The following is a 22,637-nucleotide window of genomic DNA, read 5'->3' on the forward strand; positions in this document are numbered from 1 at the left end:
GCGGGCACACACTCACCTGACACAAAGGCCACTTTCTCTTTCAGCACAGGCAGGACATCAGACGCCTTAATCCCATCGTTTCTGAAGGACCCTGGGGAGGAGGAAGAGAGTCAGATCAGGACAAGACTCAGCTAATCAGGACAAGATTCAGCTAATCAGCTTTCATCTCTGTAATCTCACTAAGTGATGTACATTCCTGAAATAAAAGGAACACATAACTGCAGTCTGATGATGATGATAGATAACACAAAGACAAGCTCGCACTTCTTCTCAATGTTTTTCCCAGACCCTGAACACTTTTTCTTCAAAGTTCTCACAAAGTTTTCTAAGCCAATGACATGTCATTGGAACAGTAATAAATGACGATAAAAGAAAAGAGAACAAACAGAATGGTATGTTACAGTGCTCTATGCTATATTTTGTAGGCCTAGCTGCTTCTTTTTCATCACCTGTAGTCACATACCTGTAATATCGTCGTTAAAGTCCTGCATGGTATGTGAGCATCGAAAATAGGATCATTTGCATTCAAGAGAATGTTTCCCGGATCACAGAGCACCATTTAGGACTATTACAAAGCTATTACCGTAGGTTTCTACTGCTCTTTCCCTCTCATTGACTTCACACTGCGTACAGACTTGGTATTCACAACAGTGCCTGGCCACTTTCCTCTCTTGATCGCACAAAAACACAGGGGGAGAGGCGAGGCAAGGGCATTGATCACAACGCAACAGCAGCACAGCGAGCTGGATGATGAAGAGCGTTCTCCACAGTACACCACAGCGTGATATGGAAAACAACTGATCCCCCCCCCCAGTGTGTTCGCGTTGATGTCTACCAACATCTTATTCAAGTGCGTAACGCTAGTCTTTTGGACGTCAACATTCTAATAAATACTTTTCATATACGCTACTGCAAAAAAAAAGTATAATTTGGTTGTGTTTATGAATGTCTTGGGTAACAGAATACGAAATACAATTTATTTCAAAGAACACAATCGTATTTTCAATAGTTTATGTAACTGTAGGTTACAGTATGTGTACAAATGAAAAAACACTAAAACACCACAATTCAAGTGTTAAAATCCATTAACCCTTAACCCTTATGTTTGAAATCACTAAAATACTACTTGACGTAATTTTCCCCACCATGATCCTTCATCTCCTTTCCTAAGTATGGGTCTCAAACTTCTAAAACAGTTTGTCCTAGAAAAAAGCTTTCTGCACGTGAATGGTGCAACCACGCTGATCGCATAGATATAATTATAATTTCCCTATGATTTTCAGAGGCTGAGCAACACTGATCTGAAGTCAATTTTAAGTCAATTTGACCTTTACCTTTGACCTTTGACCTTTACCTCTGACAGATGGTATTCTGTCAGTAAAGCTCTATCCACGGTGAGCAAAAGCATCTACGTATATTTTCCCTCAGAGGCCAAGGGACAGTGATCTGGTCTGGTTAAAAATGAGCAAAACATTTCATAAATGTCATAAAATGTCATTTTAGGTGACCAAAAGTATTTGGACAAATTCACAATGTGTTTTAAAGTAGTCAAAAGTTTAATATTTGGTCCCATATTCCTAACACAAAATGATGTTGGATGCATTTGCTGTTTGTTTTGGTTGTGTTTCAGATTATTTTMGGATGCTACCGTGGTTACGGATATTGAATAATGGACTGAGAAAGTTATAGACGAACAAATATCATACCCCCAAAAAATGCTAACCTCCCCTGTTAATATAATGCTGAGAGGTTAGCATGTCTTGGGGTATGATACTTCTGCGTCTTTAACTTTCTCACTCATCATTATTCACGATTCATTCAGGACTATCCGTAATCATGGTAGCATCTCAATTAATGTAGAAGTGTTAAGTAACATATTATATTCTTATTTACAATAAAAGTGACTCCAAAATGACACAATACATTATTTACCATTCATTTCTATTGGGCACAAAATAATCTGAAACTCACCCAAAACAAACAGCAAATGCATCCAACATCATTTTGATGACTATGACGGTGCCACGTTGAAAGTCACTGAGCTCTTCAGTAAGGCCATTCTACTGGCAATGTGTGTCTATGGAGATTGCATGGCTGTGTGCTCAATTTTATACACCTGTCAGCAATGGGTGTGGCTGAAATAGCCGAATCCACTAATTTGAAGGGGTGTCCAAATACTTTTGTATATATAGTGTATCATGACTGATAGGGTTGGAAAGGATTGGAAATTAACACCTGCCACCTGCCAAATGCGGGTAGATTTTTAAGAATGTATATTTCACCAGCCAAGTTAGCGGGTGGTCACGCAGAGCATTTGGGAACATAAACAAAATAAAATTGACAAGAAAGGCTACTAAAGTGTAAATGTGTCCTCCTGTTTCTTCTTACATCGTTATGTTCACATGCTACTACAGTAGGTTGTTTTTCAATGTTAATTTGAGTTTGATGAAACTGTCTGCTGCTAGGAAGACATCGCAGTCTGAGATTTTTTTCATCACAGACAACCCGGTGCCCAAGTTAACACGGTAACGGTCCGTCCCTTAAAGGGCCGACAGGACATTTATCTGACCTAATGATTGTGCTTGATTGAGCATGGATCACTCCCAAACACTTTTATTCACTGACTTTTAGTCATTGTTCTCCTAGATGTATTTGTGTGCTTCTACATTTCTACTTAGGAGCATATCATGTACTTGTTGTAAAAAATGTCAGCGTAGAGCCCTGAAATATAATAATAAATAAGTCCTATCACTCAGCATTTTGTGGCAGGGAAGGAACTTTGTTGACTCTTGATGTTCAGTTGAAAAACTGTTTATTTGTTTTAACTATTGGATCTAAATACTTTAGTTTAACATACATTGGTTAAAAGACGCAGGTCACACAAATGAAATGAAATTAAGCAATATAACCAATAAACTGTACCCCATTACTTCTTACTAGGAACACATTTCTGMTTTTTTAAACATCAGAAAGCATGCTTATCTGTTTTTTTGTTGTTGTGATTTTTGTTGTAATTATTWAAAAAATGGTAAAAAATCTGGTAAAAAATCTGTCTGGTAAAAAAAAGTGGCTGGTAGATTTTTTAAAGTACATTTTTAAGTACATTTCCCACCCTGGTCATGACTACTCATCTCATATGTATATACTGTATTTTATTCTACTGTATTTTAGTCAATGCCACTTCGACATTGCTCATCCTAATATTTATATATTTCTTAATTCCATTCTTTTACTTTTAGATGTGTATATATTGTTGTGAATTGTTAGATATTACTGCACTGTTGGAGCTAGGAACACAAGKATTTCACTACACCTGCAATAACATCTGCTAAATATGTGTATGTGACCAATGACATTTTATTTGATGTCAAGACGTCATTATGAATCTTCCGTGTTGCATGTGCCTTGATTTAGTGACATGGCAACTGTGTTGGAGTTTTGGGCAACCCTTTCCCCACTTTTGTCCCATGCTGGATGAAGACCTAGCTAGGCAGTTAGTAGCGAACACCAGACACAGATGAGAGCGTGTCTATTTAGATGAACAGGGGAAACCTCAAAGTATATTTTCTGACGTGCTGCAGTCAAATTCTGGTACCAGTAGACTAGCTACCTAGCTATGTAAACCACACCACTCTGTGAACACGCCTTCTGCCATGTTGGTTACAAAGTGATACTTATTTAAATTAAGGTAAGAGAATGAGGCGTTACTATTGGCATATAAAAATGATAGATTTTGTCACAAAATCCCTCCTGAATCCAAGTGTTTGACATGGGGGAGGGAACCAGTAACTTTATCAACAAACTTTATCAGTGTAGAAGCAACAGCAATTTTTCATACTTTGATCTGGTTTCATCCAAATATAATCAAATTTCATGAACATGATTGCAAAGATTTTTACTGTGCAGGCTTTTAAGAAGATACATTTTAGAAGAACAGAAATGGCATATTTTGAGTTTCAATAGATTACTACTGTGCATGGAGTGTTGTGCATGGAATCACAGTAATTCTGTCCAGAAGTTAGATTTTAAAATAGAGCTCAAGGGGTCATTTGTAAGAGTTGAATAAGTGATTTAGAAACTGCAGAATATGCTCTTTTATTTTTTTTATCCCATTTTCTCCCCAATTTTCATGGTATCCAATCGCTAATAATTACTATCTTGTCTCATCGCTACAACTCCCGTACGAAAGCCATGCGTCCTCCGAAGCACAACCCAACCAAGCCGCACTGCTTCTTAACACAGCGCGCCTCCAACCCGGAAGCCAGCCGCACCAATGTGTCGGAGGAAACACTGTGTACCTGGCCCCCTTGGTTAGCGCGCACTGCACCCGGCCCGCCACAGGAGTCGCTGGAGTGCGATGAGACAAGGATATCCCTACCGGCCAAACCCGGACAACGCTATGCCAATTGTGCGTCGCCCCACGGACCTCCCGGTCGCGGCCGGCTGCGACAGAGCCTGGGCGCGAACCCAGAGGCTCTGGTGGCGCAGCTAGCACTGCGATGCAGTGCCCTAGACCACTGCGCCACCCAGGAGGCCAGAATATGCTCTTTCTGATACAATATTGACACCGAAATGTCTTACATGCTTGTGACTTTGTAGGACACTTTCCCTGCCTCTGTGTCAATTCCAAGCTGTGCTGTTCATCAGATTCTTCATATACAATTTATCAATTGATAATATTTCTCACCCATCAGACTATTATCAATTTCATCTAGTCTTTAGTCAATTTATTATACATGTGAAATTAGTTTAGATATAGTTTAGGTGTAGTTTCAATGGGCCATCCTCAGCTGCCCAGGCTGACTGCCAGTGAACGACTGGCGGTGAATGAGTGGAGGGGGGGATGACCTCTTAAAACTGCTTATAACCCAAATTCTGTTTGTGATATTAAGATTCTATTAATATTAAGATTCTAACAATGACAGTGTGTTACATGGACTTATTTAGGAAATGTCGTGAGGGGCGTGAGGACAGGGACTTTAAATCATTTTGCAGTCAAAGGGATGCTCTCGGCTCTCCTAGTGTTAAAGNAAGCCAGCCGCACCAATGTGTCGGAGGAAACACTGTGTACCTGGCCCCCTTGGTTAGCGCGCACTGCACCCGGCCCGCCACAGGAGTCGCTGGAGTGCGATGAGACAAGGATATCCCTACCGGCCAAACCCGGACAACGCTATGCCAATTGTGCGTCGCCCCACGGACCTCCCGGTCGCGGCCGGCTGCGACAGAGCCTGGGCGCGAACCCAGAGGCTCTGGTGGCGCAGCTAGCACTGCGATGCAGTGCCCTAGACCACTGCGCCACCCAGGAGGCCAGAATATGCTCTTTCTGATACAATATTGACACCGAAATGTCTTACATGCTTGTGACTTTGTAGGACACTTTCCCTGCCTCTGTGTCAATTCCAAGCTGTGCTGTTCATCAGATTCTTCATATACAATTTATCAATTGATAATATTTCTCACCCATCAGACTATTATCAATTTCATCTAGTCTTTAGTCAATTTATTATACATGTGAAATTAGTTTAGATATAGTTTAGGTGTAGTTTCAATGGGCCATCCTCAGCTGCCCAGGCTGACTGCCAGTGAACGACTGGCGGTGAATGAGTGGAGGGGGGGATGACCTCTTAAAACTGCTTATAACCCAAATTCTGTTTGTGATATTAAGATTCTATTAATATTAAGATTCTAACAATGACAGTGTGTTACATGGACTTATTTAGGAAATGTCGTGAGGGGCGTGAGGACAGGGACTTTAAATCATTTTGCAGTCAAAGGGATGCTCTCGGCTCTCCTAGTGTTAAAGGGTCAATACGGGATTCTAAAAACAACAAAGCGGTCACCCCATCACTTTTTGGGGGTAAACAGCTGAGGGATATGGTGGCTGGAGAAATGTAACCAATCTCAAATTCATAGACAGAGCTATGGATGCAAGGACTGACTATCTGTGAGATCAAAATCAACCAAAAATGAATGGAGGCCAGCAAATGATCACTAGGCAAAACAGCCAAGAAAAAGCTCAGTACATTCCAACTCAATATCTGCACAATCTAACCAAAATATGTGGCGGTTTGCCTAGTATAGAGCAGCCAATCAGAGCATAGCATGTGCAACATCAATGACCAAGAAACCCACCCAGCAATGAGTCATACCAAATCAATAAGTATGTACTCGTTTCCTATTGATTCATATTGGATAAGGTGACTTGTCCCCCACATTGTTTGAGCATTGAACAACAAAGCATTGTGATCTATTTCTCTCTCTCTCTCTCCCTGCACGACTCTCAGTTCGTTCAGCTGGTCGACCGTCTGGTGTGTTATGAAACCCTCTCCGCTAGAGTCCCGCATGTCCAAAAGTGGCAGGATTCTGAAAACAAAACGCACATGTCCACCATCGCCTGCTGTGGCTATGAGACACAGCCTCTTCACAGAACATGATTTACACGACCACGCATTCCAAAGAATATTCCAGAGTATCCAGAGTAGACCACGCGGAGTGCTATCTCAGCAGTACAGAGATGGAAGCTGAGAAGGAGACAGGATGAATCTGTTTGCCTCCGCTCCCATGGAGTTGACCTGACGTCTTACTGCCTGTTCCTGACATGGGCTGTCAGATGGCTGAGGGCTGGAGCACCAGGCAGGATGGACAGTTTCCCGTTTGTTTCAACTTGACAAAGGCTGATTCCTCTCAGCTTAGTGGAAGACCCTGTCTTGTCCTCCCCCTGTCTATAGCCCAACCCGGTTGAGTGAAGCAGTCTGGCAGGCAGAGGAGGCAGGCAGCCCTCCAATCCCACAGAGCCTTGTAAATACTTCTCTGTCCTGGGATCCAGAGAGAGAAGGAGAGGAGGGAGGGAGGACCCAGCTCTGGATATCAGATTCTCCCTGTTGTCCTCACCTTCTAACCCGGATAACCATAAAAACACCAGAGGCATTCTTCATCCTGACCTGTGGTGCACCGTGAAGACAGAGGAAGTGCACTCCACAGGTACAACCTGTCCATGACACACTACATCTTCACCAGAATGACTATGGAATGAGTCCCAAATGGTACCCCATTGCCTACACTTTTGCAGTGCACTATGTAGGGAACAGGGTGCCATGTGGACAAATCATGAAAAACATTTCTGCAAATACTTCAAACTGCTGTAAAACACATTGTCAAATAAAGCAGTTTAATTATTATTGCTTTCGGCTCTAAAGTCTTAGAAAGAAGTGTGCAGTGACATTACTCGATAACGACGCTTCTAATGGCAAGACGCCACCATCGTTACTTCTCGAAAGGGGACCAAAACATGTGGTAGTGGTCACCGGGGTGTCACAAACATCAGCCGTCTGAAGTTTGGAGCAAATCATTAGGAGAGCTATCCATTGCCTCACTAATCCTGGGCCTGAAAGCTGGGGAGCAGAGGGACCAACAGGACATCAGGACAAGTCCATGACAGAGAGAGGGGGATGGGAGAGAGAGTGGTGGGGGGGGGGGGGGTGTAAAGACTTGAGGAGCGGAGGAGGGAGTGTGCCCATCCTCTCCATATGAGAATCAGTTACTGTCTGTTACCATGTGTCCACTCGAGAGGCCCCCTTTCTCTCCAATCTGTTTCTGATACATTTTGAAGGCATTCTTTATGCTTACGGCCTTCACTATGAATGATTGCATTAAAACCTAAAACCGTTCCTCCATAACTACGCATGTTCAGTTTATTGTGGGGAGTAAGTGCCTTCCTCAGAGACAGACAGCAATGATGACTCACTCACTTTAATATATGATGTCAAAGCACCTCCGCAGGGTGGATGAGTTTAGGCACTTTCTCAATTCCCTTTGTGAGTAATTAGGCTACATTTACCTTAAGCACACACCAATATAACTGGAGGAGGAGAGGCAATGAGAGCTTTAAAAAGCAGCATACCTCCTTTAATGGTTCATCGGTCACACAGACCAAGGCCGCGTCCCAAATGGCACCCTATTCTATATTAAAGTGCAATACTTGTCACCAGGGTCCATAGGGCTCTGATCAAAAGTAGTGGACTATGTAGGGCTGTGGGCCCTGTTCAAAAGAAGTGCACTATGTAGGGAATAGGGTGCCATTTGGGTTGTAGCCTACAACTGAACCAAGCTGAGACAGTGGAGGAGCTCAGGGTTGAGATAAGAGCTCAATTTTGTTTGTGCATAGATGGCCTGTAACACTCATTACGAAACACAATAACATATTATTGTTGTCATACAGACAACATTGATCTATAGCTGATGCCATAGAAACACATAATGGGTGTATTCATTAGTGCACACTGTAGCAACATGTTTTGCAACAAAAATGAGAGATTCAGGTAGGTCCCTCCCTGTTTCGGCCTGTTTCATTCCGTTTGGTTACTTGTGAATACACCCAGGTCCAGAATATCAAGGTTACAAATGTCCTCTTCTTTGAGGCTAATATAATTTGGCACATGAATCACTTTGAGCCAATCGTCACTAACATTTGTCTTTTTAATCATTGTCAAATTGGCTTCAATTGAATTTCCTCAAAGTTTTAATTTTCACTTTCTGTCATTGATTATAAAGGCAAAGCACATGATTTTAATCAGAACATTTTTACTGAGGCCAGTACAAAGAAGGCAGAAGGCAAAAACGTTGCAAAAGCAAGAAGAATTCCATTTGGATCCATCTAGGCAAAACCTGTACATGTACACTGACTACTAATCTAACCTAGAGAATCAGGCCTTCCACATGTCTAGCTATTGAGGGGGCCAGGTGTTAAGAGGTACAGTGTTGAAAAATGAAGATGATTAAAATCCACCCATGAATTACAATAACAAATCAACAGATTGACATGCACTGGCAACTCCAATAATGGTTGTTCCACACCGCTCACTTTACTGCGAAAACTCCACAATCTACAAATTATGTTTTAATTGACTACGGCAGTGAACTACTACACCAAACACAGTGTTAGCCTGACAACTGAGACAATGAACAGGGGGGCACACAGACCGTGTATYTGTCCCAAATGGCACCCTATCTCCTATGGGCCCTGGTTAAAGGTAGTGCACTATATAGGGAATAGGGTGCCGTTTGGAACACATCCCTCAGTCAGTATGTCTCTGAGCAGAGCCAGACAGGCTCATTGTCTCCTTGTCGTCTAGCTGCACTGCTGCTTTGTTTCATCTGCCCTCCTCCAGAAACACCCTCTCATTGGCTGAGACGATGGTTTCCCATGGCAACGCATCGACAAAGAAAACCAGGTCAAGCCCCGCCTCCTCCCTCTGAGTTAAAGCATTGAGTTAGAGACTCAGCCTCCTCACAATCACATACCACTGTGAGGATTTTATATTGTCGCTGATAAATGTTATATGGACATGCCCCCCAAAAAAGGGGGGTTTAAGGGGGTCTCGGATCAGACACAGGCCCGGCCCACGACACGACCCAGTCGCTGACGTGAACCCCTGATTGGGTAATGAACAGAGCGCTGCCAGACCAAATTGGTTTGCATTTGGTCCTGGAGGCAGCACACTGTCTAATCCTTTACCCAGAACACACTGGGTTGAAGACAGTAACAATCTCCTAAATACATCCCCATTGATTCCCACTAAAATCACAATTTTTCAATTGCGGTGTTTTCAAACGCTACATTAGGAGACAGGGCAGACACCCTGATGCTCGGAAAAAAAAACTTAGCGTGTGTACAGTATATGTTGAGTGAATGATAGCTAATGTTTCTGAATACTCCATTCTGCAGTTTGCAGTATATCATTCAGAGGTAAATCTTTCAGACATTGCATGTCATACGGGCTGAGAGACATAAGGTTCGCTCAAGATTGAATACCATAAAAACCGGACCAAGTGACCATATGACAAAACCAGATATTATTGTCCCAAGGGAGGCTTTAGAACAAGATCCCTATTAAAGCCAAGAATAGTATAGTACAAGATGGTAAGTAAGAAATCATTGTCGTTTGGACATGCTCTGGCAGCAGCATGTGTGCTTTCTCAAAGCAAAATATTCAGGTCTTGAACTTACAACCAAATGAGAGCCCTACAGTAGGATCAAGGGCAAATCTATTCTTGCGTCTTAAATACTTCACATTCCTAAAACAATGTTGAACGTTCTTTGTTTTGACCAGAGGGATAATAAAATATGACAAGACGGTCAAATGAAACGTTAAGACATCCTTACAAAGCAGAGGCCGTGACAGCGTGTTAACGATCACCGTGCATTACATTTGCTAGAAACTAAAGGGCGTATGATGACAATATGCTGACAGATCAAGCTGCCGGCCACATCCGGCGCCCCGAGAAGGTTTTTCTGGCCCTGATGATCTTGATTTATTATTAGAACCGGCCCGCAGACCGCCAGGCAAAGCCGCAGCCGCAGATCTTTTACACGCAACCCAATAACTACATTTCCCACAATGCAACTGTGACGCACCGAGCAGTAGGCTGCTTCATGTCATATTAGATTGGCACAGCAGTCGTAGCAACTATAAAATAACTTTCAGATACCATCAAAAATGCAAAACCGGAAGGGGACACTGAGAACCGGGGTTTCAAACAAGTGGAGTCGGAGTTATATTCACGAGGTAGCTGGAAAACCGTGTTCTTCTGGTGTGAGAAAGTTGTGCGTAACTGAAAGAGTATAATCTGAGACACATTATGAAACGAAACAACGCGGACAAAAACAAGAAATGATGGACATGAACAAAGCAGTACAACAAGGCAGAGAACTTAAAACGAGCCTCAAATCATCGACAGGTCTGTTCAAAAAAGCCAAATCACAAGCCAGTGCTGCTCAAGCCATGTTTATTTTGGCAGAAGAGATCGCTTAATCAGCCCGCCATCCTTACGGAGGGCTGATTCATCAAAAACATGCCATGATTAAAGTTTGTGACGAAGTTTGCCCAGAAAAAAGGCAACTCTTTTAAATGTGAGTCTGAGCAGAAACACCATGCCGCAGAGAGTAGACCAGTTGTCCATTCAATCTAAAAGAGCAGCTTGTGAAAAAGGGAAAAGATTTGAATACCGTTTCTTTCATTTAATGTTCATGTTAGGGATTTTATAAAAGAAATTTGTCTTTTGTGTCTGTTGAAAATAAAGATTACTGACAGAGCCATAAGAAAAATTGCCTTATAGTTATCTGATCATATTGGAATATATTTGTTAGGTTTTCAAGTATCAATTCAGGTTCAACTAGACAATATGCGTCATTTAAAAATTTTCAAGGAACATTCGAACATCCGCCCTCGGCTTGTAGCAAATTTTTTATTTGCCCTCGCCATTTGACTTTGACGACCCCTGGCGTAATGGTGGTCAAATCACATTTAATTGTCACACGCGTCGAAACACCTTACCGTGAAATGATAACTTACAAGCCCTTGACCAACAATGCAGTTCAATAAATATTTACTAAAGAAACGAAAGTAATAAAATCAAAAAGTAACACAAGAAAATTACATAACAATAACGAGGCTATATACAGGGGTACCAGTACCGAGACAACGTGCGGAGTACAGGTTAGTCGAGGTAATTGTTGTAAAGTGACTATGTGTAGATAAAAAACAACGAGTGGCAACAGTGTAAAAACAAAGGGGATCTTGACAATTTTTGTGCCTTCCTCTGACACTGCCTAGTATACAGGTCCGGGACGGCAGGAAGCTTGGCCACAGTGATGTACTTGGGCAAAGCAGTAGTCTCTGTAGCGCCTTACGGTCAGATGCCGAGCATTTCCATTAGAGTCGACGATTATGATTTTCAACGCGATACGATACCGATTATTGGAGGACCCAAAAAAAGCCGATACCGATTAATCGCCGATTTTATATATATATATTTTTTTTATATATATATAATAATGACAATTACAACAACACTGAATTTAACACTTTTATTTTAAACTTAATATAATATATAAATAAAATATTTAATCTCATAAATAATGAAACATGTTCAATTTGGTTTAAATAATGCAAAACACAGTGTTGGAGAAGAAAGTAAAAGTGAAATTGTGGCATTGTAAAAAAGCAAACTTTAAGTTCCTTCTCAGAACATGAGATCATATGAAAAGCTGTTGGTTCCTTTCAACATGAGTCTTCAATATTCCCAGTTAAGAAGTTTTAGGTTGTATAGTTATTAAGAATTATAGGACTATTTCTCTCTATACCATTTGTATTTCATATACCTTGACTATTGGATTGACTGTATAGCACTATAGTATTGCAGGCTAATCTCGGGAGTTGAATAGCTTGAAGTCATAAAACAGCGCTGTGCTTCAAGCGAAGAGCTCTGGCAAACGCAGGAAAGTGCTGTTTGAATGAATGCTTACGAGCCTGCTGCATGCCTACACCATCTCAGTCAGACTGCTCTATCAAATATCAAATCATAGACTTAATTATAATATAATAAACACACAGAAATACGAGCCTTAGGCCATTAATATGGTCAAATCCGGAAATTATAATTTCGAAAACAAGACGTTTATTCTTTCAGTGAAATACGGAACCGTTACGTATTTTATCGAACGTCTGGCAACCCTAAGTCTAAATATTGCTGTTACATTGCACAACCTTCAATGCTATGTTATAATTATGTAAAATTCGGGCAAATTAATTATGGTCTTTGTTAGGAAGAAATGGTCTTCACGCAGTTCGCAACGAGCCAGGCGGCCCAAACGGCTGCATATACCCTGACTCTGCTTTCCCTGAACGCAAGATAAGTGACACAATTTCCCTAGTTAATATTGCCTGCTAACATTCATTTCTTTAAACTAAATATGCAGGTTTAAAAAAGATATACTTGTGTATTGATTTTAAGAAAGGCATTTATGTTTATGGTTTGGTACATTAGTGCAACGATGGTGCTTTATTCGCGAATGCGCTTTTGTTAAATTATCACCCGTTTGGCGAAGTAGGCTGTGATTCGATGATAAATGAACAGGCACCACATTGATTATATGCAATATCATCAACCATGTGTAGTTAACTAGTGACTATGTTAAGATTGATTGTTTTTTATAAGATAAGTTTAATGCCAGCTAGCAACTTACCTTGCTGCACTCGCGTAACAGGTGGTCAGCCTGCCATGCAGTCTCCTCGTGGATTGCAATGTAATCAGCCATAATCGGCGTCCAAAAACGCTGATTACTGATTGTTGTTAATCGGTCGACCTCTAGTTTCCATACCCATGGTACATGCCACCTCGACAGTTCAGCTCTGTTGCTATTACTGTAAAACAGTATACCTGTGTCTCAAATGGCACCCTATTCCCTATATAGTGCACTACTTCTTCAAAATGTTCCACTAACAAGGACACAAGTGAGCTGGAGCACATGCATCCAGCAGAAAGTCTCTAAGGATTTGATCAGGGATGCTATTTATGCTGTATCTGTAGCAAGCCAGCCAGCCTGGAACGGAAGCCAATGTCACAGCTGCCAATCCTTCACTGGCTGTCTCACCCCAGGACGCCTAGACCAGGGCCCAGCCTGCCAGACCTTCTCACCCCACCACCCAGAAGAATACCCAGCTAGGCCGCTGCTAACCCCTAACCACCAGCCTCAGAGCCCCAGGAGGCAAAACACTGACACGCTGCCAAGCTAATCCAGACTGAGGAAAAACTGAGAAAAAAAACACTGGTCAACGCCACTAACTATCACTTAACTACAACATCCTAATGTGCTTTTAACAGCCAGACTAACGCACATGCTGACAAGATCAATGCCTTTGAGGTTTTGCTGGTTTCTGCAATACTGCAAGTACTAAATACCAGCCAACATTTACCATTAAGTCCTAATCAAGATAATACAACCTGGCATTAGAGAGAGAAAAATATTGTATGCACCGCTTGGTTGGGTGTTTTTGCAGACTATTGATTGCTTGCTCCTCAGTGGTACAAATGTCTATTAGAAAATGTTCTCTGGGAGAATGAATATGCAGGGTATTATCCTCATGCTGCCATTAATGAATTGTGACGAACCCCATTTGCCGTACAAAACAACGTAACAATGTCAGTGAAATGCTACAATCCCTTTTATCAAGCAGCGTTTATTTTCCTGGAAAGAGCCCGGACTCAAGAAAGAGGCAGAGAGGAGGAGGAGGGAGACTGGGAAAGAAGGAGGGGAAGGGGAGGCGAAGGAGGCGAGGGCTCGCTCTCTGGCATAGGCTGAGCGACGGCGAAGGATAAGCATCTGGTATGAAAACACATTCTGGCTCAGACGAGAAATACATGCAAATGACGGGTCATAACAAATTAAAGGCATGATTACATCTCATAGAACTCAGGCGAAAAAAAGTCCCTGGGGCAGAGAGAGAGAGAGAGAGAGAGATAGAGGGAGGGAGAGGGAGAGAGAGAGCTGTGTTGGCCCTGGCTGCCCTTTCCCCAGCTCTCTCCCTCCTTCCCTCCAAATCACATAAACTGCTCTCCCCCTTCTCTCTGTCTTTCTCCCTGCCTCTCTTCACTGTGACAGATGGTCACCATGCTAGAGACCTTGACACACATCTCTGAGGAAGTCAACGATCCATCAACAGGTCTTCGCCCCTCATTTATGCAGAGAAGAGGAGGGGAAACTGACAGGAGAGAAATAAACAGAGAGGAGAGGAGGAGTGCAGCAGGGGATGGAGCTGGATGGGAGAGAGGACAGGAAAAAGAGGAAAGGGGGGATGAGGAAATGATCAATGTCCCACCAGGAGGCCCAGTTTTACCCTAGGCTACTGAATCTCAGCACCAGTGTTGGAGGGGAATCGGATACATCGGATCAACACAATGGAGAACAGGAGAGGAGAGAGGGCCAGCCTCACTAGTGTTGCAAACATCCCCAAAAAGCTCCAACACAACAAAAACATGGCGGGGGGCCATAGACGGAGGGCCTTCCTGCCTCTCCTGTGGTTCTTGACGATATGGAGACATGCTAAAACCCTATGGGTCTCCTCTTCTGGGTCGTCTTCATTATGGCACACTGTAGCAAAATGTTTTGCGACGAAAGATGAAAAATAGTGTTTCTTAGTTTAGTTTTTTTTCTTTGTTTGGTGCCTAATAAAGTCAACCCTGTTCTGAACCAGCACAATCAATGGTGGATGCTAGACACGTGTGCACTGGCCCGGGTTCTGAAGCTGGAGTAAGCCCCCCCCGATATGGATTACTACTTGAATGGCACCCTATTTCCTATGTAGTGCACTACTTTTGACCAGGGCCTGTAGGGAATAGGGTGCACTACGTAGGTAATAGGGTGCCATTTGGGATGTAGATGAGCACATTGTCTCCCACAGTAAGGAACAAGCGAAAATCTCAGAGTGGGTGCTTATCAACGATCGATTATGCAAAAATGGGAATCGAAATGCAACCTGGTCTTTGGGAAATCGGGCTGGTAATTCATGAAGACAAACTAGCAGTCAATGACAGAGGTGCTGAGGAGTATCAGGAGATTATGTTGTAAATGTGAACATGAATTATGCCCCTATTTCAGATTACTCTGACGTTTTTCTTGCACTGTACCCAATGATTTATGAAAACTTGCTTGGTAGGTCGATGTCCTCATTGTGGTTTTACAGACGTGTTTAATACGTTTTATGTAGACACTTTATTTGAATATTTCTGAAATATATATTGTTATATTTGGTAGCACTTATTTGTTTTCCCTCGACTCCAACCCCATTCGATGCGTGGAACGGATGTGGGTGGGGCTAGGTCTACATAAGGGTGCTAATTTAAAAAATCACAAAAGCTCTGACTACAGCCGTGAGGCCGATACGTAAAGCTTATTAAAGAGCAGTGATACTATCAAGAGCAGTGTGTGGGTTTCTTCTTTTTTCTACTTTTTTCCCCCTTAATGAGACGTAAAATAGGCAACGTCTGATAAACAGAGTACCCTATGGGGCCCTGTTCAACTGCAGTGCATTATAAAGGGAATGGAGGGTGACATTTTGGACACAGAGAGTGTTACGCTTCCCTGCCTGAGCTCTATTGTCCGGAGAACGCTGCTGCACCGCGGAGAATCAAGCTCCTGCGTTTTAACAATCGCTGTTCGGCATGGCTAGCTATTTATATCATACAGTCTATTTGTAAGAACCGACGCTGGTGTAGAGAACCAGGTACAGAGAGTCAACATTTCATTTTGCACAGACATGGAACAGGACAAGAACAGCGGCAGAACCGGGTAACAAAACGACAACTAACGCTGAAGCCGGGAACAAACTCGGGAACAGACAGATATAGGGGAGGTAATGAAAGCAGGTGACTGAGTCCAGGTGAGTCCAATGAATCGTTGATGCGCGTGACGAGGGAAACAGGTGTGCGTAATGATATGCGTCAGGAGTGCGTAGTGCTGGGTAGCCTGGCGCCCTCGAGCTCCAGGGAGGGAGAGCAGGAGCAGGCGTGACACTATTGACGTTTTGTAGAAAGAAAGATGTGTACAGGCATCATAAAAGTCAATTAGGCAAGGCACACAAAGGAACTGTAACGAACGTCAATTACACTGGGCAAAAATATAAACGCAACATGTAAAGTGTTGGTCCCATGTTTCATGAGCTGAAATAAAAGATCTCAGAAATTGTCCACACTCACAAAAAGCTTATTTCTCTCAAATTTTGTGCACAAATTACTTTACATCCCTGTTAGTGAGCATTTCTCTTTTGCCAAGATAATCCATCCATCTGACAGGAGGGGCATATCAAGAAGCTAATTAAACAGCATGATCATTACACAGGTTGTTCTGGGGACAATAAAAGGACACTCTYAAATGTGCAGTTTTGTCACACAACTCAATGCCACTGATGTCTCAAGTTTTGAAATTGGCATGCTGACTGCAGCTGTTGTCGTTGAATGTTCCTTTCTCTACCATAAACCAATGTAGTTTTAGAGAACTTGGCAGTTCATCCAACTGGCCTCACAACCGCAGACCACGTGTAATTCCTGAGGCCCATTGTGAGGCCGATTTGTTTTACTTATCTGTGATCAACAGATTTTGAATATTTTTTGTGGTGATTAAACAGCTCAGCCATGCAACAACCACATCATCAACATTAAGGGACATGGGCAGTTGTGAGGAGGAGGGTTTATTCTCCAGGTCTTTCACCATTTCCCAGTACATCTTGGGGTGAGATCCACAGAAAGAGAACTGCTCCTTAAAGTAATTAACTTTGGCCTTCCGGATAGCGTGAGTGCACATTTTTCTCATTTGCTTGAATGAGAGCCAGTCAGCCTGAGCATGTGTGTGCCGAGCCTTTCGCTATATGTTATTCTTGAGGTGGAGTAACCAGATCACGGTCGAACCAGGGGCTGAACCTGTTTTTTAATTCCAATTTTCTTTACAGGGGCATGTTCGTTAACAATACCACTGAAAATATCAAAAAAGAAGGTCCAGGCGTCTTCGACAGAGGGGATCAAGCTGATTTTATACCAATTTACAGAGGCCAGGCCATGAAGGAAGTCTTGCTAATACATTTGTTTTTAGCAAGCGTGTATGACAAATCAGGACAGGTCGTTTAACTGAGCAGCCATGACAAACACAGGCTTTAAAACGGTGATGCATATCTGTATACCCATTCATGTGAAATCCATAGAATTTATTTCAATTGGCTGATTTCCTTATATGAACTGTAACTCAGTAAAATCTCTGAAATTGTTGCATGTCGTTGCATGCAAACTAAGAATCAGTGCTCTGAGAAATAGTTGGAATTTCTATAATGTCCTATACTGTTAACCATCTACCAAAACACTTTATTCACACATTTTCTTTGTTCCAAATGGCAACCTTGTCCCTATATAGTGCACTACTTTTTACCAGAGACCTTTGGGCTCAGGTCAAAAGTTGTGCACTAAATAGGGACTAGGTTGCCATTGAGGACGAATACTTTGTTGTGGTGAGTCAGGAGGATACCTTGTCGGTAGCCATCATTTCAAAAGCCTTTCCTTCAACCATCCTTCAAAACGAATGCTGCAAACTTCATTTTGAGAAGAGGARTACAGAATATATTTCACCTGAGTAAGCAGCTCCCGCAAAAATCTCCGAAAATTGAGTCAGCCCCAGATAAAAGCGATGCCTAAAAAAGTCCCTTGCCCTCTTTAATCTAGGAAGCTAGACAACGGAGGCTGTCACCCAACTCTAATGAAACAACAGAAAGACTATAAAAGCCAATGTCAGACAAACAGACAGAGGGAACTGAAATGACGCTCTTGCTTCTGACAGACTCTAAACAAGTCACGGGTGGACCAAACACAGCAGACAACCGACACACACAGTACAAAGACACACACAAACACACACATTGATAGGCACACATACACACACAGGAGACAAAGGCAGGGAATTAAAGTCCTTAATCTGCTAAACTCATCTCCATAAATACCAGTCTTGGTTGCTTCTCCAGTGCTGAAACAGCTTGCCAGCATGCCACTTTGATGTGTCCCAAAAACAGATGTTCAGTTGTGAGTCGTCTCATTACTATCCTATCCTACCCTACCACAACCACCACCACAGTCAAACTCACCAATAGGCAATTACCAATAGCCAATCACTGACTGACTCCATCTCTTTCCATCAGACTCGCTCACACACACACGCACACTAACGTCAATACACACACACACACACACGCACACTAACGTCAATACAGTGGGACAGGAGGGCCACACATGATCCAATTAAATCAGGATTTGTCTGATTCCCATAAGAGCCTCCCTCTCCATCTCTGTCCCTGGGAGACTAGCATCACAAACCGTGTTGTACTGTAGCACATGGGCTGGAGGTGATCAAATCTGCCTCCCAAATGGCACCCTATTCCCTATACAGTGCCCTATTTCTGACCAGGGCCCATACAAAAGCAGTGCGCCATAAAGGGAATGAGATCAACAGGTTTCGGACATGACTGACTGGAACCTATTGAGTCGGTACGTGGGGAATTGAGTCCATGTGTCACCAAAGCCATTGGTGTTTTATATGAGCGGAGGAGAAAGCGATTGAGAGGAGAGAAAATGATCATCTGAGAACCAGAGCAAGTCTCCGTTAATGACAATATGAGGTCATACACATGGGCCGCAAATCAAAATGGAGAAGCACTTTAGGCCATTAGCTCTGTGTTAATGGCGTGTCTGCATGTCTGTGTGTGTGTGTGTGTGTGTGTGTGTGTGTGTGTGCATGGTTTAGTAATGACTGCTGCGGACGCCGGACGCAGTAATGCACCTCTGAGCGCCACAGGGAAAGCCCTGAAATTGGAAATGACCGATGACATTCTCAGACATGGAGCATTGCCCACCCAGTGTTAGCACACACGAAGACAAGTTAGCAGCATGGGTGAATACACATTGTTTACCATGTGCTCCCTCTCATCCACACACACGCATGCATGAACGAATAAACAGACACACACACGAACGCGCACACATGCTGAAACGCACAAACGCACACACACACACACACACTCTCACACAGAGCCATTGTCCGCCGTATTCAAGCCAAGCACGCACAGCTCCTTCAGTGCAGAAACCAAGGGTAATTGTAAAATAATGTGAAAGCACTCAAAAATAACACATGGTTTCAGGCGATCATTTGTTGTTTTGTTGATGTTTGTTTTGAGTTACTCTGGCTTGTCAAAAATTAGCAAAAGTTGTGCTTTTTTAGATGTTTACAGAAGCCTGTGATTACAAATTAAAGGAGAAAGGAATGAATGAAAATSAATGAAACACCACATAAAAATGGAAAAATCCAAGTGTTCCTTTTATGGGGGTTGAATCTTCAAAGCTTCTAAGCTTTCGAGTCCAACGTGCAGAGAGGGATGGTTGGCTACGGCCACATGGTTTCCATATCTCATCATCGGGATGTTGTCGTTCATCACAGCATCTCCAGATGCAGAGCCCTTGTAAGCCTTATTGTTCACTTCCCTTTCTTCATTTTATTTGAACCTTTATTTAACTAGGCAAGTCAGTTAAGAACAAATCCTTATTTACAATGACGGCCTAGGAACASTGGGTTAACTGCCTTGCTCAGGGGCAGAACGYCAGATTTTTCCCTTGTCAGCTCGGGGATTCGATCTAGCAATCTTGCGGTTACCYGCCCAACGCTCTAACCACTAGGATACCTGCCGCGCCAGTGTTTCCTCAACAGATGGACCACACACATCTTCCAAGCTAACATACATCATATGCAGATTTCAATTCAAGACGAGATACTGACAGAGGTTCTGCAGACTTGTACTTACTCAACAACGCTTCTTAATGTCTTTGCAGCTGATGTTTTTTGGAATATGATAAGGTATCGTAGGCGTTTTTAAGTAGTGTGTCCTTCAAAAAAACATGATTTAGCRATCATTTATGGCAAAAATATTCCTTTTGCTCCTTTAACCAGACACTGGTACAAGACCTCCCTCCAGTACTATTTCCCAATGTGTTCAGACTAGTATAGCAAAGAGAGCCTGTCCACGATATTCTATTGATCTATTATACAGTACTGYATGTCCTGTGGGGAGCATGGCATGGTAGCACCACCACCCTATTAATATACAAGGGTTGTTCAATGTTTTCCTGCTCCCTCTCTCCAAGCCAYGSAMGGGGGGGGGGGGGGGGCTACCACAACGTCCCAAATGGCACCCTGTCCCTGGTCAAAAGTAGTGCACTACATAGTGAATAAGGAGACTTTTAGGAGGCAGGCCTACATTCCTGGAATCCTAGAAAAGAGAAAGGAAAGCCCTTTCACAATGTGTCATATATTCTCCAACCCTCCAACTTTCCAAATTAATTTCCTTTAATACCGATCTGTGAGAGGAAACACGGGAGGAGAAACAAGTCAAATTGTACCAGGGCATTTCCATGTAAAAAGCCCCATGAGCACTAACATGTGAAGTTCATAAGAGAACATCAATTTTTTTGTTAAATGGAACCTAAGAGTCTATATATATATATTTATATATATTTAAAAATATATATTTAAAAAAATATATATATATTTTTTTAAATTAAGGTATATATACATTTTTCAATAATTTTCCATCCTAAAAATTAAGAAGGCTTGGATTTCTGGTCAAACAGGGGGCTTAAAAATACCAGAAAAAGTATTACAAAAGTATTAGAAATACATCAAAACACAATAATGTTGAAGTAAAGACTGCCAACTAACATCAACACATATTTAGTTTTGCAGAAATGATTTGCCTTCTGTAACTTTAAGAAATATTGCCTAGTGTCTTGTCATTCTGTTACCAAAAACTCACATAWCTTTAACATATTTTCTAATCTATCTCCCTCATGAGGGAGGATAATGAAAGGTCACGAAATAACAAGTAAAGTTAGACCTACCAATAAGTTAGTGTTTTTACTGATAAAAATGTGGTTTATGACTTATTAAGTGAATTGGTAACAGAATGACCAAAACATCTCTAACAGAATGACTGCAACGAAATTGGCTACAATGAGAATTCATATGTCACAAACCACAGTTGGGTCACCTGCTACTTAGGGCATCCCTTCCAATTGTTTCCTGATCTGTTCAGCTCAATGTTTTCTTTCTCTTCTTTCTCTTTTTCTTTCTCTTTCTGGTGGTCAAAGCAACTTGAAATCTAAACCAATCTGTTCCACAAGTGTGTACGGTAGAGAACACTAGAGTTAGAGTGGAGTACAGTATCATTGACTGTATTGTACTGTACTCTACTGTACTCTAATCTTCTCTACGGTGCTGTGTTGAACTGGCCTGGTCAGGGGAGGATGGCTTATAGTCATGGCTGGAATGGTATCCAACTCATGGAATCCATGTGTTRGATAACATTTCATTCAGAACGTTCCAGCCATTACAATGAYAACGGTCCTCCGATTTCAAGTGCCACCAGCCACCACTGACACCAGCCCACCAAGGAACCCACATACGCGAGGAGGAGGGGGGAGGMGGGTGAGTGCCTTGGGTATCAACTGAAATCTGTACTACTGTACGTAATGAGACAATGACAGCCAACTATCAGAGCCACTTTGTGTTACACTATGCAGCCTTGTCAAAAACAGGAAATAGGGACTTGGGCTCTCATTTAGGCTTGTTAATGGGAGCTGGAAGTGAGAGGCATATAGCATGTAATTACATCTATGCAGATGAGATGGAGAGTGAGTGGGGAGCGTAACGGGGCCATGATCCGTGTGTCTGTGTGTCTGTTGGGCAATATACTGTACACTGAGTATATCAAACATTAGGAACACCCTCCTAATATTGAGTTGCACCTCGCCCTTTTGCCCTCGGAACAGCCTCAATTCATCGGGGCATGGACTCTACAAGGTGTGGAAAGCGTTCCACAGGGATGTTGACTCCGTTCAAAGGCCCTTACATTTCTTGTCTGGCCCATTCACCCTCTGAATGGCACACACAATCCATGACTCAATTGTCTCAAGGCTCAAAAATCCTTCTTTAACCTGTCTCCTCCTAATTCATCTACACTGATTTGAAGTTGATTTAACAAGTGACATTAATATGGGATCATAGCTTTCACCTGGATTCACCTGGTCAGTCTATGTCATGAAAATATCAGGTGTTCTTAATGTTTTGTACACTCAGTGTATGATACTCATGGACTACTGTAATACTGAACATCTGATCTTGGAGAGCCGGCTGCACCCTGACCCTAGGGGCCCTGGTCAAAAGTAGTGCACTACATAGGGTGCTATTTTGGCACCCTATGTAGAAAGAGGGAAGAGCT

General features: G+C 42.5%; 1 protein-coding gene across 1 annotated transcript in view; it reads right to left on the reverse strand.

The window, feature by feature from the left end:
• Positions 1-22,637, reverse strand: part of LOC111974119 (kalirin) — a 280,207-nt gene that overhangs the window by 169,347 nt on the left and 88,223 nt on the right. The window contains exon 2 of the mRNA XM_070446990.1: positions 17-91. Coding sequence (XP_070303091.1) covers positions 17-91 — 75 coding nt within the window. The remainder of the gene's footprint in view (positions 1-16; positions 92-22,637) is intronic.

The sequence above is a fragment of the Salvelinus sp. IW2-2015 genome, linkage group LG2, assembly GCF_002910315.2.
Source record: "Salvelinus sp. IW2-2015 linkage group LG2, ASM291031v2, whole genome shotgun sequence".
NCBI classification, from domain to species: Eukaryota; Metazoa; Chordata; class Actinopteri; order Salmoniformes; family Salmonidae; genus Salvelinus; species Salvelinus sp. IW2-2015.